General features: G+C 36.7%; 1 protein-coding gene across 3 annotated transcripts in view; it reads left to right on the forward strand.

Moving 5' to 3' along the window:
* Positions 1-20,933, forward strand: part of HAUS6 (HAUS augmin like complex subunit 6) — a 39,290-nt gene that overhangs the window by 10,537 nt on the left and 7,820 nt on the right. For all 3 annotated transcript variants that reach the window (XM_044939810.2, XM_044939808.1, XM_044939809.1), the window contains exons 5-12: positions 553-700; positions 1,706-1,771; positions 2,077-2,125; positions 5,143-5,313; positions 7,103-7,296; positions 8,091-8,217; positions 8,684-8,786; positions 15,421-15,502. In XM_044939810.2, coding sequence (XP_044795745.1) covers positions 553-700; positions 1,706-1,771; positions 2,077-2,125; positions 5,143-5,313; positions 7,103-7,296; positions 8,091-8,217; positions 8,684-8,786; positions 15,421-15,502 — 940 coding nt within the window. The remainder of the gene's footprint in view (positions 1-552; positions 701-1,705; positions 1,772-2,076; positions 2,126-5,142; positions 5,314-7,102; positions 7,297-8,090; positions 8,218-8,683; positions 8,787-15,420; positions 15,503-20,933) is intronic.

Here is a 20,933-nt window from a genome sequence, read left to right on the forward strand (position 1 = left end):
TCCAGGCAAGAATACTGGAGTGGGTTGCCATTTCCTACACCAGGTGATCTTCCTGACCCAGGGATCGAATCCTTCTCTCTTTTATCTTGTGCATTGGCAGGCGGATTCTTTACCACTGTACCATCTGGGAAGTCCCCAATCCTTTTTTAGTTGCCTTCTTCAAAAAACAGGTCATCCTTGCTTTTATTGAAATGAGTTGTATATTTGTGTGTATTGTCATACCAGCTTTTAAGGAGTTGTTAGTTAAGTGAGGTTGTTAATTTCTCAACAGTCTCACATTTTTTATATTTATTAGCTTGTAAATCTAAGTTTGGGCTTTCCTTGTGGCTCAGACGGTGAAGAATCTGCCTGTAATGTTGGAGACCTGGGTTCGATCCCTGGGTTGGGAAGATCCCCTGGAGGAAGGCATGGCAACCCTCTTGAGTATTCTTGCATGGAAAATCCCCATGGACAGAGGAGCTACAGTCCATGGGTTACAGAGTCGGACATGACTGAGCAACTAAGCACAGCACAGCACAAGTCTAAGTTTTCTATATTTTATCTTCCATGTAGATTCTTCTATACGTTTTACAGAGACATTTAATGTTAAACCACAAGATTTGCAAATATGCCTTGCCAGATGCCATGTAGCACGTAATAGATTTTTACAAGTTTTGCAAAGAGAAGATTGTGTTACCCGAAAATATCAAGAAAATGCACAGTAAGTAATACTTTGATGGTTAGAAAATGAAAATTCCTTTCTTTATGAACAAATGTCATCAGTATCCCTTCGGTGGCAGTAATTCATGAATACCTCAAAACCCCTTGGCAATTATCTTTTATCTTTCCATTTTAAAGCCTGATCACTTCTGAATAAAGTACTTTAAAACTTTAGGCATGCTGTAAATAAAAGTTTAGAGAAAAGGAGGATATCATTTTTGTTAAAAAAATTCAGTTTCTTCAGGTGTTTTTACTTTTAAAGATAAAAATAAAATTTTAAGCTGTAATTATAGTGCTCATTCTATTTTGTATCCTTTTTTCTCTTGATATTTTATTCTATAAGTTTTTCCATATTGCTTTAATGTATTACTTTTAATGTCTACTTAGCATCTGTTGAGAAGGTATACTGGTTTCTTTAGCCATTTTATATTGCCTTATATTTATTTACGTTCATCTATTCAGTACATTTTTTTTTATTTGTACCTCTGTGTGCCAGATATTGGTTACACACTGGTCCTACAGCATTAAACAAAGAGGCAAGGTTCTTACTCCCAAGACATAGAATATGTCCAATTTTTAATAATTATAAACAACTATAGTAAGATAGCTTTTTTCATGCTGTCTTATCTATTATGAAAGCTACAAAATCCTTTGAAATCTCCTGAAAACTGCAATGTTGCCTGCCTCAGGTAACATTTGAATATATCCCCTAAGAATGTGAGGTAAGGATAAGAGAGCAGGGTAGTCTGACCTCCAGCATTTTTACCTGAAGTCAGAGTTTATGAACCAAGAAGTTCTGGTTTATCTCAATAGTCCTGCCTATATGTTACATCACTCTTGTAATTCTTAAAGGGAGTCTAGAGTCCCTTTAAGACTAGCTACTGGTATATTTGGAAGAGTAGCCCTTAGAGGCCTTGAGTAAAGATATGAAATGGGGGGAAATATCAAAGTGGCCTATACTGTTGTAGTAGAATTATAGCTGTCATTTTGTATGTTTTTGTTGCAGATTGTCAGTTAAACAGGTACGAAATTTGAGATCAGAATGTATGGGACTGCAAAACCAAATAAAAAAGTAAGTGACTTCTAGAGCTGAAAGTTGCCTGAAGTATTAGTTTAACTTCCTGCATGTTATAGGTTAAAAAACAAACAATGAGATTAGTTAAAATAACATTTCAATACCTAGTTGATAATATGACAAAAACATAGATTCCTAGTCCAGTTCTTCTAATAAATTATGATAGCTTTGAGGTTGAGTTTTTTTTTTGCTTTTAATAGGAATGGTTGTTAGTGGGTGGGTTTACAGATTAATTAGCTCTTTGGATGGTAAGTTATCATTTTTTTTTAATTGACTAATGAGATTATTTAATTTTTAACTAGAATGGAACCCTGTGATGACCAAAGTAATATACAAGAGAAAATTCAAAAGGTGAGACAACTTTTGAAGGGAAAAATTTAATCTTTGTTTTGTGATATGCAGTGTTTACTTACTTAACTGAACTCAGGTATGTCTCTTTTTGTAACAGTGTCATACATTTTTTTAACTCATAAGTTGTATGGACATAAAAGTATCAACAGGTGCCTTTCAGACAGTTGAATATAATGGAAAAAATTAGCTTATAATCAATCAGACTAAACATATACAACACAGTTTTAAATTTAGTTAATTTAAAATCTTTCACTCTAGCAAGAAAAGTTCAGTTTGATTGTAGCTTAATCAGTAATATTTATCTAAGCAAAAAAATACATGATTTGAAGGAGGATAGTGGTAAGTTTGGAAGAAAAATGAGAAGTCACATTGAGACTGGCATGAGGAATCTGGCAGTTATAGATGATCTGAGGCTTTCAGAGGTTGGCTTTAACAAATGTGGGGTAGGAGAGTTTTCTTAGGTCTTTGTATTTGGATGAAATCTCTCTCAGGCTCTGTATTCTTATTCTATGGTCACCAGGCTGCTTTGGAGTATTGATTTGACTTTTTAGGCAGTTTGTCATTGGAAAAGGTGAGTGCCGTCCTCAGGATCATGAATCTGGCCCCATCACTTCGTGGCAAATAGAAGGGGGGAAAGTGGAAGCAGTGTCAGATTTTATTTTCTTGGGCTCCAAAATCACTGCAGATGGTGACTGCAGCCATGAAATTAAAAGACACTTGCTCCTTGGAAGGAAAAGCTATGATAAACCTAGACAGTGTATTAAAAAGCAGAGACTTTGCCAACACAGGTGTGGATAGTCAAAGCTATGGTTTTTCCAGTAGTCATGTATGGATGTGAGAGTTGGAGTATAAAGAAGGCTGAGTGCTGAAGAATTGATGCTTTTGAACTGTGGTGTTGGAGAAGACAGTTGCGAGTCCCTTGGACTGCAAGGAGATCAAGTTAGTCAATCCTAAGGGAAATCAACTCTGAATATTCATTCAAAGGACTGAAGCTGAAGCTCCAGTAATTTGACCCCCTAATGCAAAGAGCCAACTCATTGGAAAAGACCCTGATGCTGGTAAAGATTGATGGCAAAAGGAGAATGGGGTGGCATCTCTGACTCAATGGACATGAATCCGAGGAAACTCCAGTCGATAGTGAAAGACAGGGAAGCCCGGCGTGCTGCCGTCCATGGAATTGCAGAGTCAGACACAACTTAGTGACTAAACAACAACAGGAAATAATTATTCATTAATTCAGTGACTATTTATTGATCATTTGCTAGACATTCTTCTAGATATTGTGGGCTAGAGCACTGAAGAAAACAAGCAGAGTCACTTCCTTTATGGAGCTTCTAGTTCAGCGAATATGAATATTCCTGTTGTTGAATATAGTATCTTTGATTGTAAGCTTAATACGTTAGGTTGGTATGAAATCCAATAAGAGTTTTCATAGCAAAAAAATTTATATATTTATTTGTCTTAGTTGTGGAATGTAAAATCTTTAGTTGTGGCTTATGATATCTAGCTCCCTGACCAGGGATCGAACCTGGGCCTCCTATGTTGAGAGTGCAGAGTCTTAGCCATGGGACCACAAGAAAAGTTCATAGCTATCTCTCTCGCTGCTGCTGCTAAGTCTGCTAAGTCGCTTCAGTCATGTCCGACTCTGTGTGACCCCATAGACGGCAGCCCACCAGGCTCCCCGTCCCTGGGATTCTCCGGGCAAGAACGCTGGAGTGGGTTGCCATTTCCTTCTCCAATGCACGAAAGTGAAGTGAAAGTGAAGTCGCTCAGTCGTGTCTGACTCTTTGTGACCCCATGGACTGCAGCCCACCAGGCTCCTCCATCCATGGGATTTTCCAGACAAGAGTACTGGAGTGGGGTGCCATTGCCTTCTCCGTATCTCTCTTAAGTTTAGGTAATATTTAGTTTCCCTGAGTCAACTTTGAGCCATTGACAAGATAAAATTTCTAGACTTGAAAAATCTGAGACCCAGATCCTGGATCTTTGTACATTCACCAAGGAGATGCCATCCTGTGAGATCTCTAGATGGCCAGTCAATGAGACTTCCTTTGTGGAACAACTTTTCTTTGTGCTGTGAGAAGACACAGACACTAATACAAATATAATTATTATATTTTCCCTCCTCCTCTCTACTTTTGTAAATTCTTTTGAGGCATAATAACATACGTGCGAAAACGTGCAAAAATCGTATGTAGCTTGACAAAATTTCACAAAGTGAACACATCCATGTAACCAGCATTTAACTTAAGGAATAGAATGTTACCATCACCCCAGGAGCATTGAAACCCCTTTCATTCACGGCTGTTTCCTTCCAAGAATAAACACTATCCTCACTTCTTACACTAAAGATTAGTTTTGCCTGTTTGACCCATAAATGGGCATGTATAACATATATTCTTTTGTATTCAGCTTCTTTCACTTAATGCTGTTTTATCCTTGCTGTTGTATGTGTTCATTCTCATTGCTGTCTAATATTCTATTTTATGAGTATAGCAAAATATACTCTTTTTACTCAAGGTAATTCTTTGGGTTCATTACAGTTTTTGACTATTACAAATGAGTGCTATGAACATTCTTATAATTAATTTAATAAACATAGATTAATACATAGTTTTTGACATTTTAACTCTTTGAAACTTGAATGACTCTTAAAAGTTGATATATGGTTTTTTCTTTTTTCTCCTGAAAAGCTTTTATTCTTCTTGAAAAATCTCCTTTAGATTGATGGCATATCAGAATATAGGAAATGCTAATTGCATCTTGATAATGTAAGGTTTCTTAGGTATGTTTTGCAAATCATAATGGTCTAGATTCTCCTGAGAAATTCTTTAAAGTGCTGTTGAAAGTAGTATCAGTGCTTTTAGACTGTTAAAATAGTTAATTTTGTTATCGAAGCCATTCCAGGAATATTTCATTTGTTCCTGGGAAAGAGCATATATTTGTGTTGTACATTTCTTTAATGTATATATAGACTGATTATATGTAGACTTTAATATTTGTTTGTGTTTTCAAAGGTTCGGTCTTTGTGGACTAACGTGAATGAAACACTTATGTTTTTGGAAAAAGAGAGAGAAGTTGTTAGTTCAGTCCTTAGTCTTGATAACAATTATACTTTAGATGGAACTGACATTGCTATCAATATTCCAAGCCTCTTACTTGATAAAATTGAGAAACAAATGTGTCAGGTAAGGAAGCTTTTGAGAAAACTCCTTTCATTTAATTATTTTATGTATTGTATATTGTTTTTCTTACAATCTTTTTCTACTGTCTTCAGAATTTACTTTTGTGCATGTATCTGGTGAATCTGTCATAACGAGGGGTACTGTTAAGGGTGTATATATTTATATCTATCAACTTTTATTAATTGTTCATACCTTTTATGGTGCTACATCATACAGTGTAGAGAGTAGGAGGTACTTAATAGGAAGATGATATGGTACCTAATTCTTTATAAATTCTCAAAGAGAACAATAATGATCTCTGATAGCTAAATTTCTTTTTAAAAACTCTCCATTTTGTTTTCCTTTGATCTTGATTCAATTAAAGTCTTTTCTTTTAGCTTTTGTGACCTCAGTGTCTTTGCCCTCCTGTGGCGTTTCCATTTTTCCGTTGGTTCCTTTTTCTCTGACTTTTAAGTGAATGTGTTCCCTATTATTCCTTTAATGCTCTCGTTTCTTCCTCATGTTATAAATTCATATGTAATTTCTTATCCAGTTCCATGGTCTCATCAGCCTCCTGTACAATAATATTACCAAATTTTTATTTCCAGTCTCTCCCCTTCAATGCAAACTGTATCAAATTTTTCCACTTGCTTATAGGACATTTACATCTGAATCACTACTTTTTTTTTTTTCTTAGTAAATTAAAATTTTTTAAGCATTGACTTTATTGTCATGTAGGGGATATAAAGGCTTCCCAGGTGACTCAGAGGTAAAGAACTCTCCTGCCAATGCAGAAGACTTGGGTTCGATCCCTGGATTGGGAAGATCCCCTGGAAAAGGAAATGGCAACCCACTCCAATATTCTTGCCTGGGAAATCCCCTCAACAGAGGAGCCTTGCAGGCTACAGTCCATGGGGTTGCAAAGAGTTGGGCATAACTTAGTGATTAAACAACAACAATAAGGGGATATAAAGATAAAATATTGTGACCCTGAAGAACTTTAATGGGTAACATGTCAGGCACTTCAAATTCAGAGTACATAAAAAATTAGGATCTGTAAACACAGATACCTATAGGAGCTAGGCAGGTAATATATAAATTAAGTATACTAATTGTGTGTAGCAATAGGGATAAAGTAAAAAATGTTGTTGTACAGTTGCTAAATCATGTCTGGCTCTTTTGCAACTCCATGGACTGTAGCCTACCAGGCAACTCTGTCCATGGGGGTTCTCCAGGCAATTGTACCAGAGTGGGTTGCCATTTCCTTCTCCAGGGGATCTTCCCAACCCAGGGATCAAACCCGTGTCTCTTGCATTGGCAAGCGGATTCTTAACCACTGAGCCACCAGGGAAGCACCAGGAAATGATGAAATTAAAAAAAAAAAAATATTGGTAACTAATTCAAATGATTTTAAAACTTTGGAACTGTACAGGCCAAATAAAAATGTCTAAGTTTGGAATCAGTCTTTAGGGGCCCTTCAGTTTGCAACTTTTGTTAAAACATGAACTCATGATCTTTATCTAAGCCTGATCTTTCTCCTCAATCTTTATTTTGCTTTCCATTTCTTTGCATTTCTTTTATTCTAGTTTTCAACTTTTTTTGCATGATACAAAAATGTAGCATGGTGTGTTAATTCTTCCACAGTAGTCTTCTTTGGATCAGAATTATTTACATAATTTTATTTTTGTGTAGCTTTTTTTTCCACTCTTGTAGCCTTTTTATATATTAGTGAAAGACATAAATATGTTCTTATAGCATTTTATTATCTTAAGAATCTATAGTTCACCACTTTTTTTCCTTTCTGAATCCTTAGTTGCACACAGGAAATATTTATGAGGCTGGAAAATTGAACATCTTAACAGTTTTTTGGTTATTAAATGAAGTTTTGAAAGTAATGAAATGTGAATGTTGTCAAACTGACCAAGCAAGACTGACAATAGACCTTCACTTCCTTGAAAAAGAGACCAGATTTCAGAAAGAAAGACTGTCAGATCTGAAGCATATGAGGTACACTATAAAGATCCTCTGTTATTTCATTTGGGGAAGAGTAGGGTGGGCTGCCGTCTATGGTATCCCACAGAGTCGGACACGACTGAAGTGACTTAGCAGCAGCAGCAGCAGCAGGGTGGTTTTGATAATTTCTCAGCACAACTCTAGTTAACACCTCTGTAGCTTTGGCAAACAAATGTGAAAATTTTACTGGTACTCAAAAACCATATGTCATCAACTTCTAGACAGACACATGAAATAGAAAGGAAAATTAATGTAGTTTTCTTTTGTCTGGTGTATATTACTTGCCCTGAGTGATAATTCTTAATGAAATAATTTAAGCTTTTCTCTAGCTTTCTTTTGTGGTGGTGGTGTGGTATTTAGTCACTAAGTTGTGTCCAACTCTTTTGCCATCCCATGGACTGTAGCCCGCCAGGCTCCTCTGTCCTTGGGATTTCCCAGACAAGATTAGTGGAGCAGGTTGCCATTTCTTACTCCCCGGGATCATCCCGACCCAGGGATCAAACCTGTGTCTCTTGTGCCTCTTGCATTATCAGGTGGATTCTTTATCACTGTGTCATCTGGAATGCCCCATTGTATTCTTTTTTATTTTTGTTCATTTTTTTCAGTTTTTTAAATTGGCTGTTAAATTTTTTAAATTGAGGTTTTTAAAGAAGAATTTAAGATTCACAGCAAAACTGAGAAGTTACAGAGGTTTCCCACATATACCACAAATTCTTATTTTGGTACTTTTTCTTAGTCCTTTTTATATATTCATGTTTTGAATGAAGTTATTTTTTATTCCATCATAGGTATAAAATAACAGAAGCTCTCAAAACTATAAGACATTCTATTGTTGAAAAACAAGAAGAATGGCATAAAAAGTGGAAAGAGTTTCTTGGCTTGTCTCCTTTCAGTATAATTAAGGGTTCTACTCCAGTAAGTAATATTGACTTGCCTTTTGGAGAATAGTTTAATCTCTTGTAATCTCTTGATTTATCATGTAACAAGTGACTTAGAAATGCTATATGTGTATATGCTTGTCATCTTTGCATCTGAGCCTACATTTCAAATATTTTGGTTTCTAAATACACATTAGAATGCTCATCAAGGTGTTATGATATGGTTAATATTTTTAGATTCAATGGATTGTGTTAAAAAGAAAATGAGACATTTCTCTTTATGTTAAGTTCTGTTACATTTGAGGCATAATTGGAGGACAAAGTAGTCTTCCTACTCCAAATATTGTATTCTTTAGTTTAAAACAGTTATATAATTTGTATGTTTGGCAATTCTATCTATATTATGGAAAAAAGAAATCATCCTTTCATAGGTTAATTTAGTATTGTTATTATGGTACTGAGTAAAGTATGTATATTTCAAAATAATAAATTCTTTGTTTGAGGCTGTGGATCTTTTACCGCCTATGTCTCCACTTTCGTTTGATCCTGCCTCAGAAGAAGCATATGCGAGGAGCATTCTTTTACAGTATCCTGCTTCACTTCCAGGTTGGTTTTTTACTTTTTTTTTCTTTTAAACTTGCCTCTCATTAATATTTCTCACTATAATAATAGTTCTTACATATTCTTTCATGTTTTTTTCCCAGTTATATTTTGTGGTGAAATGTATATACCATTTTGGTCACTGCAAAGTGTCCAACTCAGTGGCATTTAGTAAATTTGCAAAGGTGTGCAACCATTACCACTAGCTAATTCTGCGTATTTTTATTACCTTAAAAGAAAACTTGGTACCTATTGTGCAATTACTCCTCATTTCCCCTTCTCCCAGACCCTGACAAAGACTAATATACTTCCAGTCTCTGTGAATTTGCCTATTCTGGATATTTCATGTAAAGAACATCATATAATAGGCTTATTGTGTCTCCTTTCTTTACTTGCACAGTTTTTACTTTGCACAATCTTTGTATTGTTTCCACCATTTGGCTACTATGAGTAATGCTGCTATTAATATCCATTTATAAGTTTTTGTGTAGAAGCCCACAATTTTTTAACATGAAAGAAGGATACCTAACCATTGCCTGTTTCTGCAGTTGAGATTTTTGCTTTAAATGTGTAGTTTTCTTTGCTGAACCATTTGAAATGTTAACACTTTACTCTTAAGTGTTTCAGCATGCACTCCCATGAAAATAAGGACTTTTTCCTGTTTAATTGCCATTAATTTTATACTTAAAGTTAATAATAGTTCTATAATATCTCATCCAGTTTCCTCAAACATCATACCATTGTCACACCTCAAAGTTAATTTCTCTGCAGTATCTAATAGCCATTTCATACTTAGTCTCCCCAATTGTCTGCTGCTTGTGTACAAGAAATTGTTAACTGGGTTCAGTAAATGTAAGGTAGATAGGTAGAGGAATAAGTGAATAAAAAATATTGGAATATGTAGCCAGTGAGGAGTAGGTCACAGTGGAGTTCAGGCAGGTATTTGATCATGGCAGCAGTCAGCACAGGACTTAGGAAGAAAAGGTTAACCACAACTAGCATAGGTGATTTGTTTTGAGAGTCAGATGTATGTGAGGAGGACACTAACTGGGAAACATCATAGACCAGAGAGCACGGGTCAAGGATAAGAGCCAGCAGAAGTGTAGACAGAAAAGACTGCATAGTTTGATGAATGAAGACTTTCAGATTCAGAGCGTTATTTATGATGACAGAATTACTTTGATAGTTCTTGACATATTTGGTTGGCATTATGTTCTCACTTCAGCTTGGAAGGGGCCTTTTTACTCTTGGCATATTTAGTTTGAGTGAAAGTTGCACAGTCGTGTCCAACTTTTTGCGACCCCATGAACTATAGCATGCCAGGCTTCCCTGTCCATCACCAACTCCCAGAGCTTGCTCAGACTCATGTCCATTGAGTCTGTGATGCCATCCAACCATCTCATCCTCTGTCGTCCCTTTCCTGCCTTCAATCTTTCCCAGCATCAGGATCTTTTCCAGTCAGTCAGGTCTTTGCATCAGGTGGGCAAAGTTTTGGAGCTTCAGCTTCAGCATCAGTCCTTCCAGTGAATATTCAGGACACATTTCCTTTAGGATTGGTGGTTTAATCTCCTTGCAGTCCAAGGGACGCTCAAGAGTCTTCTCCAGCACCACAGTTCAAAATAATTAATTCTTAGGCACTTGGCTTTCTTTATGGTCCAGCTCTCACATCCATACTTGACTATTGGAAAAACCATAGCTTTGACTAGACAGACCTTTGTTGGCAAAGTAATGTCTCTGCTTTTTAATATGCTGTCTAGGAGCGTCATAGCTTTTCTTACAAGGAGCAAGCGTCTTTTCATTTCATGGCTGTAGTTACCATCTGCAGAGATTTTGGAACCCAAGAAAATAAAGTCTGTCACTGTTTCATTGTTACCCTACCTATTTGCCATGCAGTGATGGGACTGGATGCCATGATCTTTGTTTTTTGAATGTTGAATTTTAAGCCAGCTTTTTCACTCTCCTCTTTCACTTTCATCAAGAGGCTCTTTAGTTCTTCGCTTTCTGCCGTAAGGGTGGTATCATCTGCATATCTGAGGTTATTGATATTTCTCCTAGCAATCTTGATTCCAGCTTGTGTTTCATCCATACTGACTTTTCACATGATGTACTCTGCATATAAATTACATAAGCAGGGTGAAAATATACAGCCTTGACATACTTCTTTCGCAATTTTGAACCAGTCTGTTGTTTCATGTCCTGTTCTAACTTTTGCTTCTTGACCTGCATACAGATTTCTCAGGAGGCAGGTCAGGTGGTCTGATATTCCCATCTGTTTAAGAATTTTCTACAGTTTGTTGTGATCCACACAGTCAAAGCCTTTGGTGTAGTCAATAAAGCAGAAATAGATGTTTTTCTGGAACTCTCTTGCTTTTTCTGTGATTCAGCAGATGTTGGCAATTTGATCTCTGGTTCCCCTGCCTTTTCTAAGTCCAGCTTGAACATCTGGAAGTTCACGGTTAACATACTCTTGAGGCCTGGCTTGGAGAATTTTGAGCCTTACTTTGCTAGTGTGTGAGATGAAAGCAATTGTGCAGTAGTTTGAGCATTCTTTGGCATTGCCTTTCTTTGGGATTGGAAGGAAAACTGACCTTTTCCAGTCCTGTGGCCACTGCTGAGTTTACCAACTTTGCTGGCATATTGAATGCATCACTTTAACATCATCATCTTTCAGGATTTGAAATAGCTCAACTGGAATTCCATCACCTCCACAAGCTTTGTTCGTAGTGTTGCTTCCTAAGGCCCACTTGACTTCACATTCCAGGATGTCTGGCTGTAGGTGAGTGATCACACCATCGTGGTTATCTGGGTCATGAAGATCTTTTTTGTACAGTTCTTCTGTGTATTCTTGGCACCTCTTAATATCTTCTGCTTCTGTTAGGTCCATACCATTTTTGTCCTTTATTGAGCCCATCTTTGCATGAAATGTTCCCTTGGTATCTCTAATTTTCTTGACAAAATGTCTAGTCTTTCCCATTCTATTGTTTTCCTCTATTTCTTTGCATTGATCCCTGAGGAAGACTTTCTTATCTCTCCTTGCTATTCTTTGAAACTGTGCATTCAGATGGGTATATCTTTACTTTTCTCCTTTGCCTTTAGCTTTTCTTCTTTTCTCAGCTATTTGTAAGGCCTCCTCAGACAACCATTTTCCCTTATTGCATTTCTTTTTCTTGGGAATGGTCTTTATCACTGCCTCCTGTACAATGTCACAAACATCTATCCTTAGTTCTTCAGATACTCTATCAGATCTAATCCCTTGAATCTATTTGTCATTTCCACTGTATAATCGTAAGGGATTTGATTTAGGTCATAAGGAGCTCATGATATGAACTACAGTCAGCTCCCAGTCTTGTTTTTGCTGACTGTATAGAGTTTCTCCATCTTTGGCTGCAAAGAATATGATCAGTTTGATTTCGGTATTGACCATCTGGTGATGTCCATGTGTAGAGTTCTCTCTTGTGTTGTTGGAAGAGGGTGTTTGCTGTGACTAGTGTGTTCTCTTGGCAAATCTCTGTTAGCCTTTGCCCTGCTTCATTTTGTACTCTAAGGCCAAATTTGCCTGTTATTCCAGGTATCTCTTGACTTACTAATTTTGCATTCCAGTCCCTATAATGAAAAGAACATCTGTTTTGGGTGTTAGTTCTAGAAGGTCTTGTAGGTCTTCATAGAACTGTTCAATTTCAGCTTCTTCAGCATTACTGGTTGGGGCATAGACTTGGATTAATGTGACATTGAATGGTTTGCCTTGGAAATGAACAGAGATCATTCTGTGGTTTTTGAGAGTGCACCCAAGGACTGCATTTTGGACACTTTTATTGACTATGATGGCTACTCCATTTCTTCTAAGGGATTCTTGCCCACAGTAATAGATATAATGGTCATCTAAGTTAAATTCGCCCATTCCAGTCCATTTTAGTTCTCTGATTTCTAAAATGTTGATGTTTACTCTTGCCATCTTCTGTTTGACCATTTCCAATTTACCTTGATTCATGGACCTAACGTTCCAGGTTCCTATGCAATATTGTTTTTTACAGCATTGGACTTTTCTTCCATCACCAGTCACATCCACAACTGGGCGTTGTTTTTGCTTTGGCTCCGTCTCTTCATTGTTTCTGGTGTTATTCTCCACTCTTCTGTGGGCGCCTACTGATCTGGAGAGTTCATCCTTCAGTGTCGTATCTTTTTGCCTTTTCATACTATTCATGAGGTTCTCAAGGCAAGAGTACTGAAGTGATTTGCATTCTCTTCTCCAGTGGACCACGTTTTGTCAGAACTCTCCACCATGAGCCATCTGTCTTGGGTGGCCCTACACGGCATGGCTCATAGTTTCATTGAGTTAGACAAAATTTCCATTACTTTTTAGAAATCACATATAAGTGAACCATATAGTATTTGTCTGTCTCTGACTAATTTCACTAAACCTAATATTCTTTAGGTCCATCCATGTTGTGAAAATGGCAATGTTTTACTCTTTTATGGCTCAGAAATATTCATATAAATATCCATTATGTCTGCATGGGTGCTGTGTTGCTTCAGTTGTGCCCGACTCTTTGTGATGCTATGGATTGTAGCCTGCCAGGCTCCTCTGTCCATGGGATTCTCCAGGCAAGAATATTGGAGTGGGTTGCCACGCCCTCCTCCAGGGGATCTTCCCCACCCAGGGTGTGAACCTGAGTCTCCTGCAGCTCTTGCATTGCAGGTGGATTCTTTACTGCTGGGCCACTGGGGAAGCCCCAAATACCCTTTATATATATATGTGTATACACACACACACACACACAGACATATATATATACACACATATATATGCACATTTATACCACTTCTTCAGCCAGTAATCTGTTGATGGAGACTTGGTTTGCTTCCATGTCTTAACTATTATAAATAGTGCTGCTATGAACATTGAGGTGCATGTGTCTTTTCAAATTAGAGTTTTTGTTTTTTCTGCATATATATCCAGGAATGGAGTTGCTGGATCAAATGGTAGTTTTGCTTTTAGATTTGTAAGGAATCTCCATATGTTTTCTATAGTCGCTGCACCAGTTTACATTCCCCTGTGTAGGAGAGTTCCCTTGTGTCCACATCCTCTCCAGCATTTATTATTTGTAGATTTTTTTATGGTAGCCATTCTAACCAGTGTGAGGTTGATATTGTGGTGTTGATTTGCATTTCTCTAATAATTAGCAATGTTGAGCATCTTTTCGTGTGTCTATTGACTATCTGTATGTCTTCTTTGGAGAAATGTCTTCTTTACTTAATGAATGATAGATTGGTTATAGGATTCAAGATCAAGACTAAATTTTTCCTTGAGACTTTGATAATATGCCGTCATTACTTTCTGCCTTCTTTTTGAAACATTTGCTGTCAGTCTAATTGTCATTCCTTTGTAGGTAATTTTTGATCTCTGGTTGCTTTTAAGACTTCCATTTATTTATTTTTTAAAAGAGTTTTCTATCTATCTATTTATTTATTTATGGCTGCGTTTGGTCTTTGTTGCTGTGTTGGCTTTCTCCAGTTGGAGTGAACAGGGGCTACTCTGTTGCGTAGCACAGGCTGTAGGGCACGTGGGTTTCAGTGGCTGTAGCACATTGTCTCAGCAGTTGTGGCTTACGGGCTCTAGAGGGTGGGCTTAGTAGTTGTGGCACACAGGCTTAGTTACCTCACGACATGTGGGATCTTCCTGGACCAGGGATCAAACCAATGTCCCCTGCATTGGAAGGCAGATTGTTAACCGCTGAACCACCAGGGAAGCCCTGGAATGTTTTATAAATAACAGAAACTACATCATCATTAGTAGGTTATCGAAAATGTTAAAAGGTGGCATTATGATGAATTAAAAGAAAACTTTACAATACACATTGGTTTCTTATATAGTAACACTTTGGACATGTATAAATAATCTTTCAGAATCAAACATGTTGAAAGAAGAGGAGCTCCTGGAATATCCTCTGAAATGTAGCCATGACTTCCTTCAATTTTATTTCCTGTTATGCTTCTCCACTAGATATATGCTATGCCCTGGCACACCAAATGTGCATCTTATTCTCCTAGTACTTGGCTTCTTCATGTTCCCTACTCTGGACCAGGTGCCTTTCTGCCTTCTTGCATTCTGTGTGTACTTGTATTATAATACTGTAACAATATGTCATAATGCTTTTCTTATCAATAGTCTCTCCTATACTGATTTCTTGAAGGCAGGTCTCCATTTAAATTTTTTTTCCCCGTTGTTAGTACTGCAGTGACATAATTATTAAATGGTATGTTGAAGAATAAATACATAGCAGTTGATGTTGTAGATGCTGGGTTAAAATACGCTAAGTACTATAACTTTTTGGCTGGTTTATTTGGTAAGTGCATTGTGTATGTACTTAAACATGAAACATGGCTATATATAATACTAGGGAATTGTGGATTGTCCCTTTTGGGGAAACTTTATGTGAGCTGTCTTTTTAGAAGAGCCTATTATACAGATTCTCCATCACTGTCATGTGTATTACTTTATAGTTAATAATTGAATAATTATCTTTTCCTATTAGCATTTATATTATTTTTTTATTTTCTTCTGTTTAGAACTTAAAGAGAGCTCTAAATATTAGAATGTACAAGCATAATTAAAGAGTAATTAATTTTTCTATTCCTTTAGTTACACCTAAGCAACATATCCAGGAAAATAATTGCAGAAGAGCAAGTGATACACTGGAAACTAAATCTGATCCACCCAACAGGTAAAACAGATTTGATTTTTGTATTGATTATTTTTCCTCTTCATTAATTTTAGTTCCATCTTCAGTCAGTTTTCAAGCTTTTCTAGTATGGGATAGCTTATAACTTTTTCTCTTAATCAGATGGTGTTTTCCCACTATGGATCCCCTTTTTCTGGAAAGATTCAACATTTCTGATGCATGGGCATTTTTTCCTCTTCTATTCTTATCTAAATGTCAAGACTCAGGGGGATTACCTAATTTTTGAAGAGAAAGATGTATATGAGAATTATCTAATACAGGTTTGGGAATTTTTGCCTTTTTGTGTCTGTGAACTTTGAAATCACTTGTTGACTGTTGACTAAATAAACCCAAGTGTTTAGGGACTTCTGAAGTTACCTAGATGGTGGTTTTCAGTCTGTGTTCTGCAGCTCCCTCTGATGCTGTGGATGAGTCAGACTTAGTCTGTGGCTGTTCCGTCCTTTGCCATTTCAACCTGAGCAGCTTACTTTTATCTATATTGTATATTGGGGTTTTATATGCCATTTGATAAAAAGAGTTTTATGCTTAAAAATTTTTTTGGAGTGAAGACTTCTGATTCAATCTAATCCCCAAGTTTAGCATGATTAAGCTGAACCTAGTTAGTTTATTGTAACTAACTAGTAGTAGTCTTATTTTATTGCCTTTTTTTGTGTATTATTCTATTTTGGCCCTTAAATAAACTGACGTCAGATTATAAAAACAAAAATCTCTAAATGTGTATATGTTTCTCCTTTAATAAACATTATTAACTAGCAGTCAAACACAGACATGCTAGACAGATTCTTTTTTATTGTTTTTTTGATTACCATTTGATTTAAATAGGTGTCTTTTAGTTCACTTTCCCCATGTTAATGAGGCACAGGTACGGAAACAAAATACTTAGAATAATTCTAAAACTAAGACTCTAAATTTTAAGTGACTTCAGGCCTCCTGCATTTTGTATGCTCTTCAGTTCAGTTCAGTTCAGTTCAGTTCAGTCGCTCAGTCGTGTCTGACTCTTTGCGACCCCATGAATTGCAGCATGCCAGGCCTCCCTGTCCATCACCATCTCCTGGAGTTCACTCAAACTCATGTCCATCGAGTTGGTGATGCCATCCAGCCATCTCATCCTCTGTCGTCCCCTTTTCCTCCTGCCCCCAATCCCTCCCAGCATCAGAGTCTTTTCCAGTGAGTCAGCTCTTTGCATGAGGTGGCCAAGAGTTTCAGCTTTAGCATCATTCCTTCCAAAGAACACCCAGGGCTGATCTCCTTTAGAATGGACTGGTTGGATCTCCTTGCAGTTCAAGGGATTCTCAAGCATCTTCTCCAACACCACAGTTCAAAAGCATCAATTCTTCAGCACTCAGCTTTCTTCACAGTCCAACTCTCGCATCCATACATGACCACTGGAAAAACCATAGCCTTGACTAGACAGACTTTTGTTGGCAAAGTAATGGCTCTGCTTTTCAATATGCTATCTAGGTTGGTCATAACTTTTCACCAAGGAGTAAGCATCTTTTAATTTCATGGCTGCAGTCACCATCTGCAGTGATTTTGGAGCCCAAAAAATAAAGTCTGACACTGTTTCCACTGTTTCGCCATCTATTTCCCATGAAGTGGTGGGACCAGATGCCATGATCTTCATTTTCTGAATGTTGAGCTTTAAGCCAACTTTTTCACTCTCCTCTTTCACTTTCATCAAGAGGCCTTTTAGTTCCTCTTCACTTTCTGCCATAAGGGTGGTGTCATCTGCGTATCTAAGGTTGTTGATATTTCTCCCGGCAATCTTGATTCCAGCTTGTGCTTCTTCCAGCCCAGTGTTTCTCATGATGTATTCTGCATATAAGTTAAATAAGCAGGGTGACAATATACAGCCTTGATGTACTCCTTTTCCTATTTGGAACCAGTCTGTTGTTCCATGTCCAGTTCCATGTTGCTTCCTGACCTGCATATAGGTTTCTCAAGAGGCAGGTCAGGTGGTCTGGTATTTCCATCTCTTTGAGAATTTTCCACAGTTTATTGTGATGCACACAGTCAAAGGCTTTGGCATAGTCAATAAAGCAGAAATAGATGTTTTTCTGGAACTCTCTTGCTTTTTCCATGATCCAGTGGATGTTGGCAATTTGATATCTGGTTCCTCTGCCTTTTCTAAAACCAGCTTGAACATCTGGAAGTTCTTGGTTCACATATTGATAAAGCCTGGCTTGGAGAATTTTGAGCATTACTTTACTAGTGTGTGAGATGAGTGCAATTGTGCGGTAGTTTGAGCATTCTTTGGTATTGCCTTTCTTTGGGATTGGAATGAAAACTGACCTTTTCTAGTCCTGTGGCCACTGCTCTTAGTAAGTTACAATAAACTAAAACACCATTGAGTTCAGTTCAGTTGTGCAGTCGTGTCTGACTCTGTGACTCCATGGACTGCAGCACGCCAGGTTTCCCTGTCCATCACCAACTCCCGGAACTTGCTCAAACTCGTGTCCATCAAGTTGGTGATGCCATCCAGCCATCTCATCCTCTGTCGTCCCCTTCTCCTCCTGCCTTCAATCTTTCCAAGCATCAGGGTCTTTTCAGTTCTTTGCATCAGGTGGCCAAAGTACTGGAGTTTCAGCTTCCGCATCAGTCCTTCCAGTGAATATTCAGGACTGATTTCCTTTAGGACTGACTGGTTTGATCTCCTTGCCATGCAAGAGACTCTCAAGAGTCTTCTCCAACACCACAGATCAAAAAACACCATAACCAGAGTCAAAACTTAAATGTGAAATTATGCTATTGGCCGTTTGCTCTGCAGTAATTTTCTGTTCATAGACGGTCAGGACTACTTGTGAAAGAATTTTATTTATGTTTTTAGATATGGATGTGATGTTGATTTTCTAAGTACCTAAAGAAATATAATGAAATATTCAGTGAAGACCTGGTATTGAAGAAACTAAAGTTATTGGGCTTGCTAATTTTACCCTCTTATCACAATTGTTCTTAAAGCATGCCTCTTAGAGGGAAATAGTTGGTGCTCTCAGTCTCAGTTATTTTTTCATGTCTTTTCTTGAGAGAACAAATTAATTTTGATTAATGTCTCTTGCTGGACTAAAAATTAATGGAGTTAGTAGATTAATTCACAAATCTGATTTTATTTTTGAATAACATGAACCTTAAGATTCTTTCTTGAGGTAGAATTTTGTACTAAGATGTACTATCAGAATTCTACAGGAGCCAGACACTTAGCCCTTAAAAATTTAATTCAAATATAAATCTCTTAAAATTGGAAAAAGTTGTTTTAAATAATTTCAGTTCCTCATTTATCCTCTTTCAAGCTCCTGGAGCTTTTAACTGTCTTTTGATACTTAATTTTACTTATAGGTTGGGATATTAAAAGAAGGTAGAGGAAGGCTTTTGGTGATGAAGGATAAATGCTTAATGGGAAATGAAAATTTATTACTGCTTAATAGAAGAATAGAAGAGAGATGAAGAGTTGAATTACTGAGATGTAGAAGTAAAATTTCTTCTTAGAATTGTTTATTAAAAAAGTATTTTGTAATAAAATGTTTCATGTGTAATGTGGGTAGATTGCACTTAAAGAAATACCCCTTTTTGGCATATAAACAGCTGTTACACTAAATATTTATAGAGGCATCATCTTACATCAGTGTCACTGTAGTTAATTGGGAAATTCATATGTGAAAATGGTTAAGCTATTCAGTTAAAAAACATGAAATGAATGTAGTTTTTAGAGTAAGTGTGTTGTTTTACTTTTCACAAGTACTAAAATATAAGGAGTCTTCTCCATAAATCTCCTGGCTTGGTTTTGATCAGAATGATGGAGGCTTCACTATACCTACAATCAGAATTCAATTGGTGATGCCTTTGCTGCACACTGTGCATAGTACCTTTCTTTGCAATGGTTTCTGGAAAGGAGGGTTCAATGATATTTCTAGTGGTGGTGATGCAGTTCTTCTAGACCTTTACACTCTAGAGTTTCTCCTTTATTGCATTTCAAAGATAGGGCAGTGTGATATTGCATGCATTCCAAATAAACATCCTTAGACTTAGAAATTGAATTCTAATCTCATTTTATTATTTCCTTCTTCTTTAATTATTTCTGTGTTAGTTGTAGACATATTGTAATAACAACAACAAATGAAAAATTTAAAAAAATAGCTAAAATTTCTAACAAATCACTTTTCAGATTCTTTCCCAAGTACTTTTTAGACTTTACTTATAATTTTAGTTCTAATCAAAGCATGAATATAGTCTTGTATTCTAAAATACAAAATTTTCTCAACATTATCATAGCATAAATACATTTTATTAAGTTTGTGTATGTGTTTAACATTATATAACCACTTAAAATAGCTTTGTAATATTTTGTTTATTTTTAGACTTTAGGTTTTCCTTAAAATTTTACTATAGAAAGCATGTCTTTTTTCTTTTGGAAATGTTTTTAGGGTAAATTTCCACAATGGGATCAGTACCCTTTTTATCTGGATTTCTTGGGCCTCAGTTTTGGCATGGCAAGTGGGTAGAGAGTAAGGACTGAGCCAGGGCTCAATTCAGTTTAAAGTTGAATAGAGATATTAGCAAGACTAACAGCATGTTGCCACTTCCGAAATGAGAGAGAAGATGTATAGAATGTGGTTTCATTTTTCTCTCTTATGAGACTCTGCAAGAATGATTCAAATAGAAAAATTTGGTGGCATCTATAGAACCTCATCTTCAAGTGGCATTTATTCATTGATCAATCCATCCATTAATCAGTTACATATATGTGTGGTACTACCAAGTGCCAGGCACTGTTAGGACTTGGGAATAGCCTTTGGTAAGACATAGTCTTTGTCCTTAAGGAGCTCACTAGTCTTTTGGTGGCATCTTAGTGGTGTTTGTCCATACCTTGCTGGCCCTGCTTTAAAGGGCTTTCTGATCATTTTCATGTCAAGTTTGGTGAAGAATTTGGATGAAGTCACGCTAAATAGTAATTACTCATCTTTTGCTCTAAATATCTAGATCATATCCTGTCAAGACAAAGTTGAGGCTTGAGCAATTTCAGTGATTTTTGAATTATGTTTGGAAGGTAGATTTCAAGAAGGGCACATTTGAAAAAGTTTGAAAAGAATATTTGCTATTATGTAAAATATTTGCAAAGCTGTTTGTACTTTTCTATGAACAGAAAGGAAAAAATTGGTATGCTTGATGTTGAAGGTGGTAATCCTACCTTTCACTTTACCTGTGAAGCTTTTGGTCAGTGAGCAGACACAATCCGTAATTGAATTTGAAAGCACTTTCAAGATGAAGATAAATGATTAAAGTTATCATTACTTTGAAGGCTTAAAAAATATTTAATACCCTCTTTTGTAATTATAGTGAAAAGATGTGTAAGGTTTTCATGTTTACCAAAAGGGGCAAGAGAATCTAAGAGATTAAGGAATACTATGTGTAGAATACG

The sequence above is a fragment of the Bubalus bubalis genome, chromosome 3 (genome assembly GCF_019923935.1).
Source record: "Bubalus bubalis isolate 160015118507 breed Murrah chromosome 3, NDDB_SH_1, whole genome shotgun sequence".
Lineage (NCBI taxonomy): Eukaryota > Metazoa > Chordata > Mammalia > Artiodactyla > Bovidae > Bubalus > Bubalus bubalis.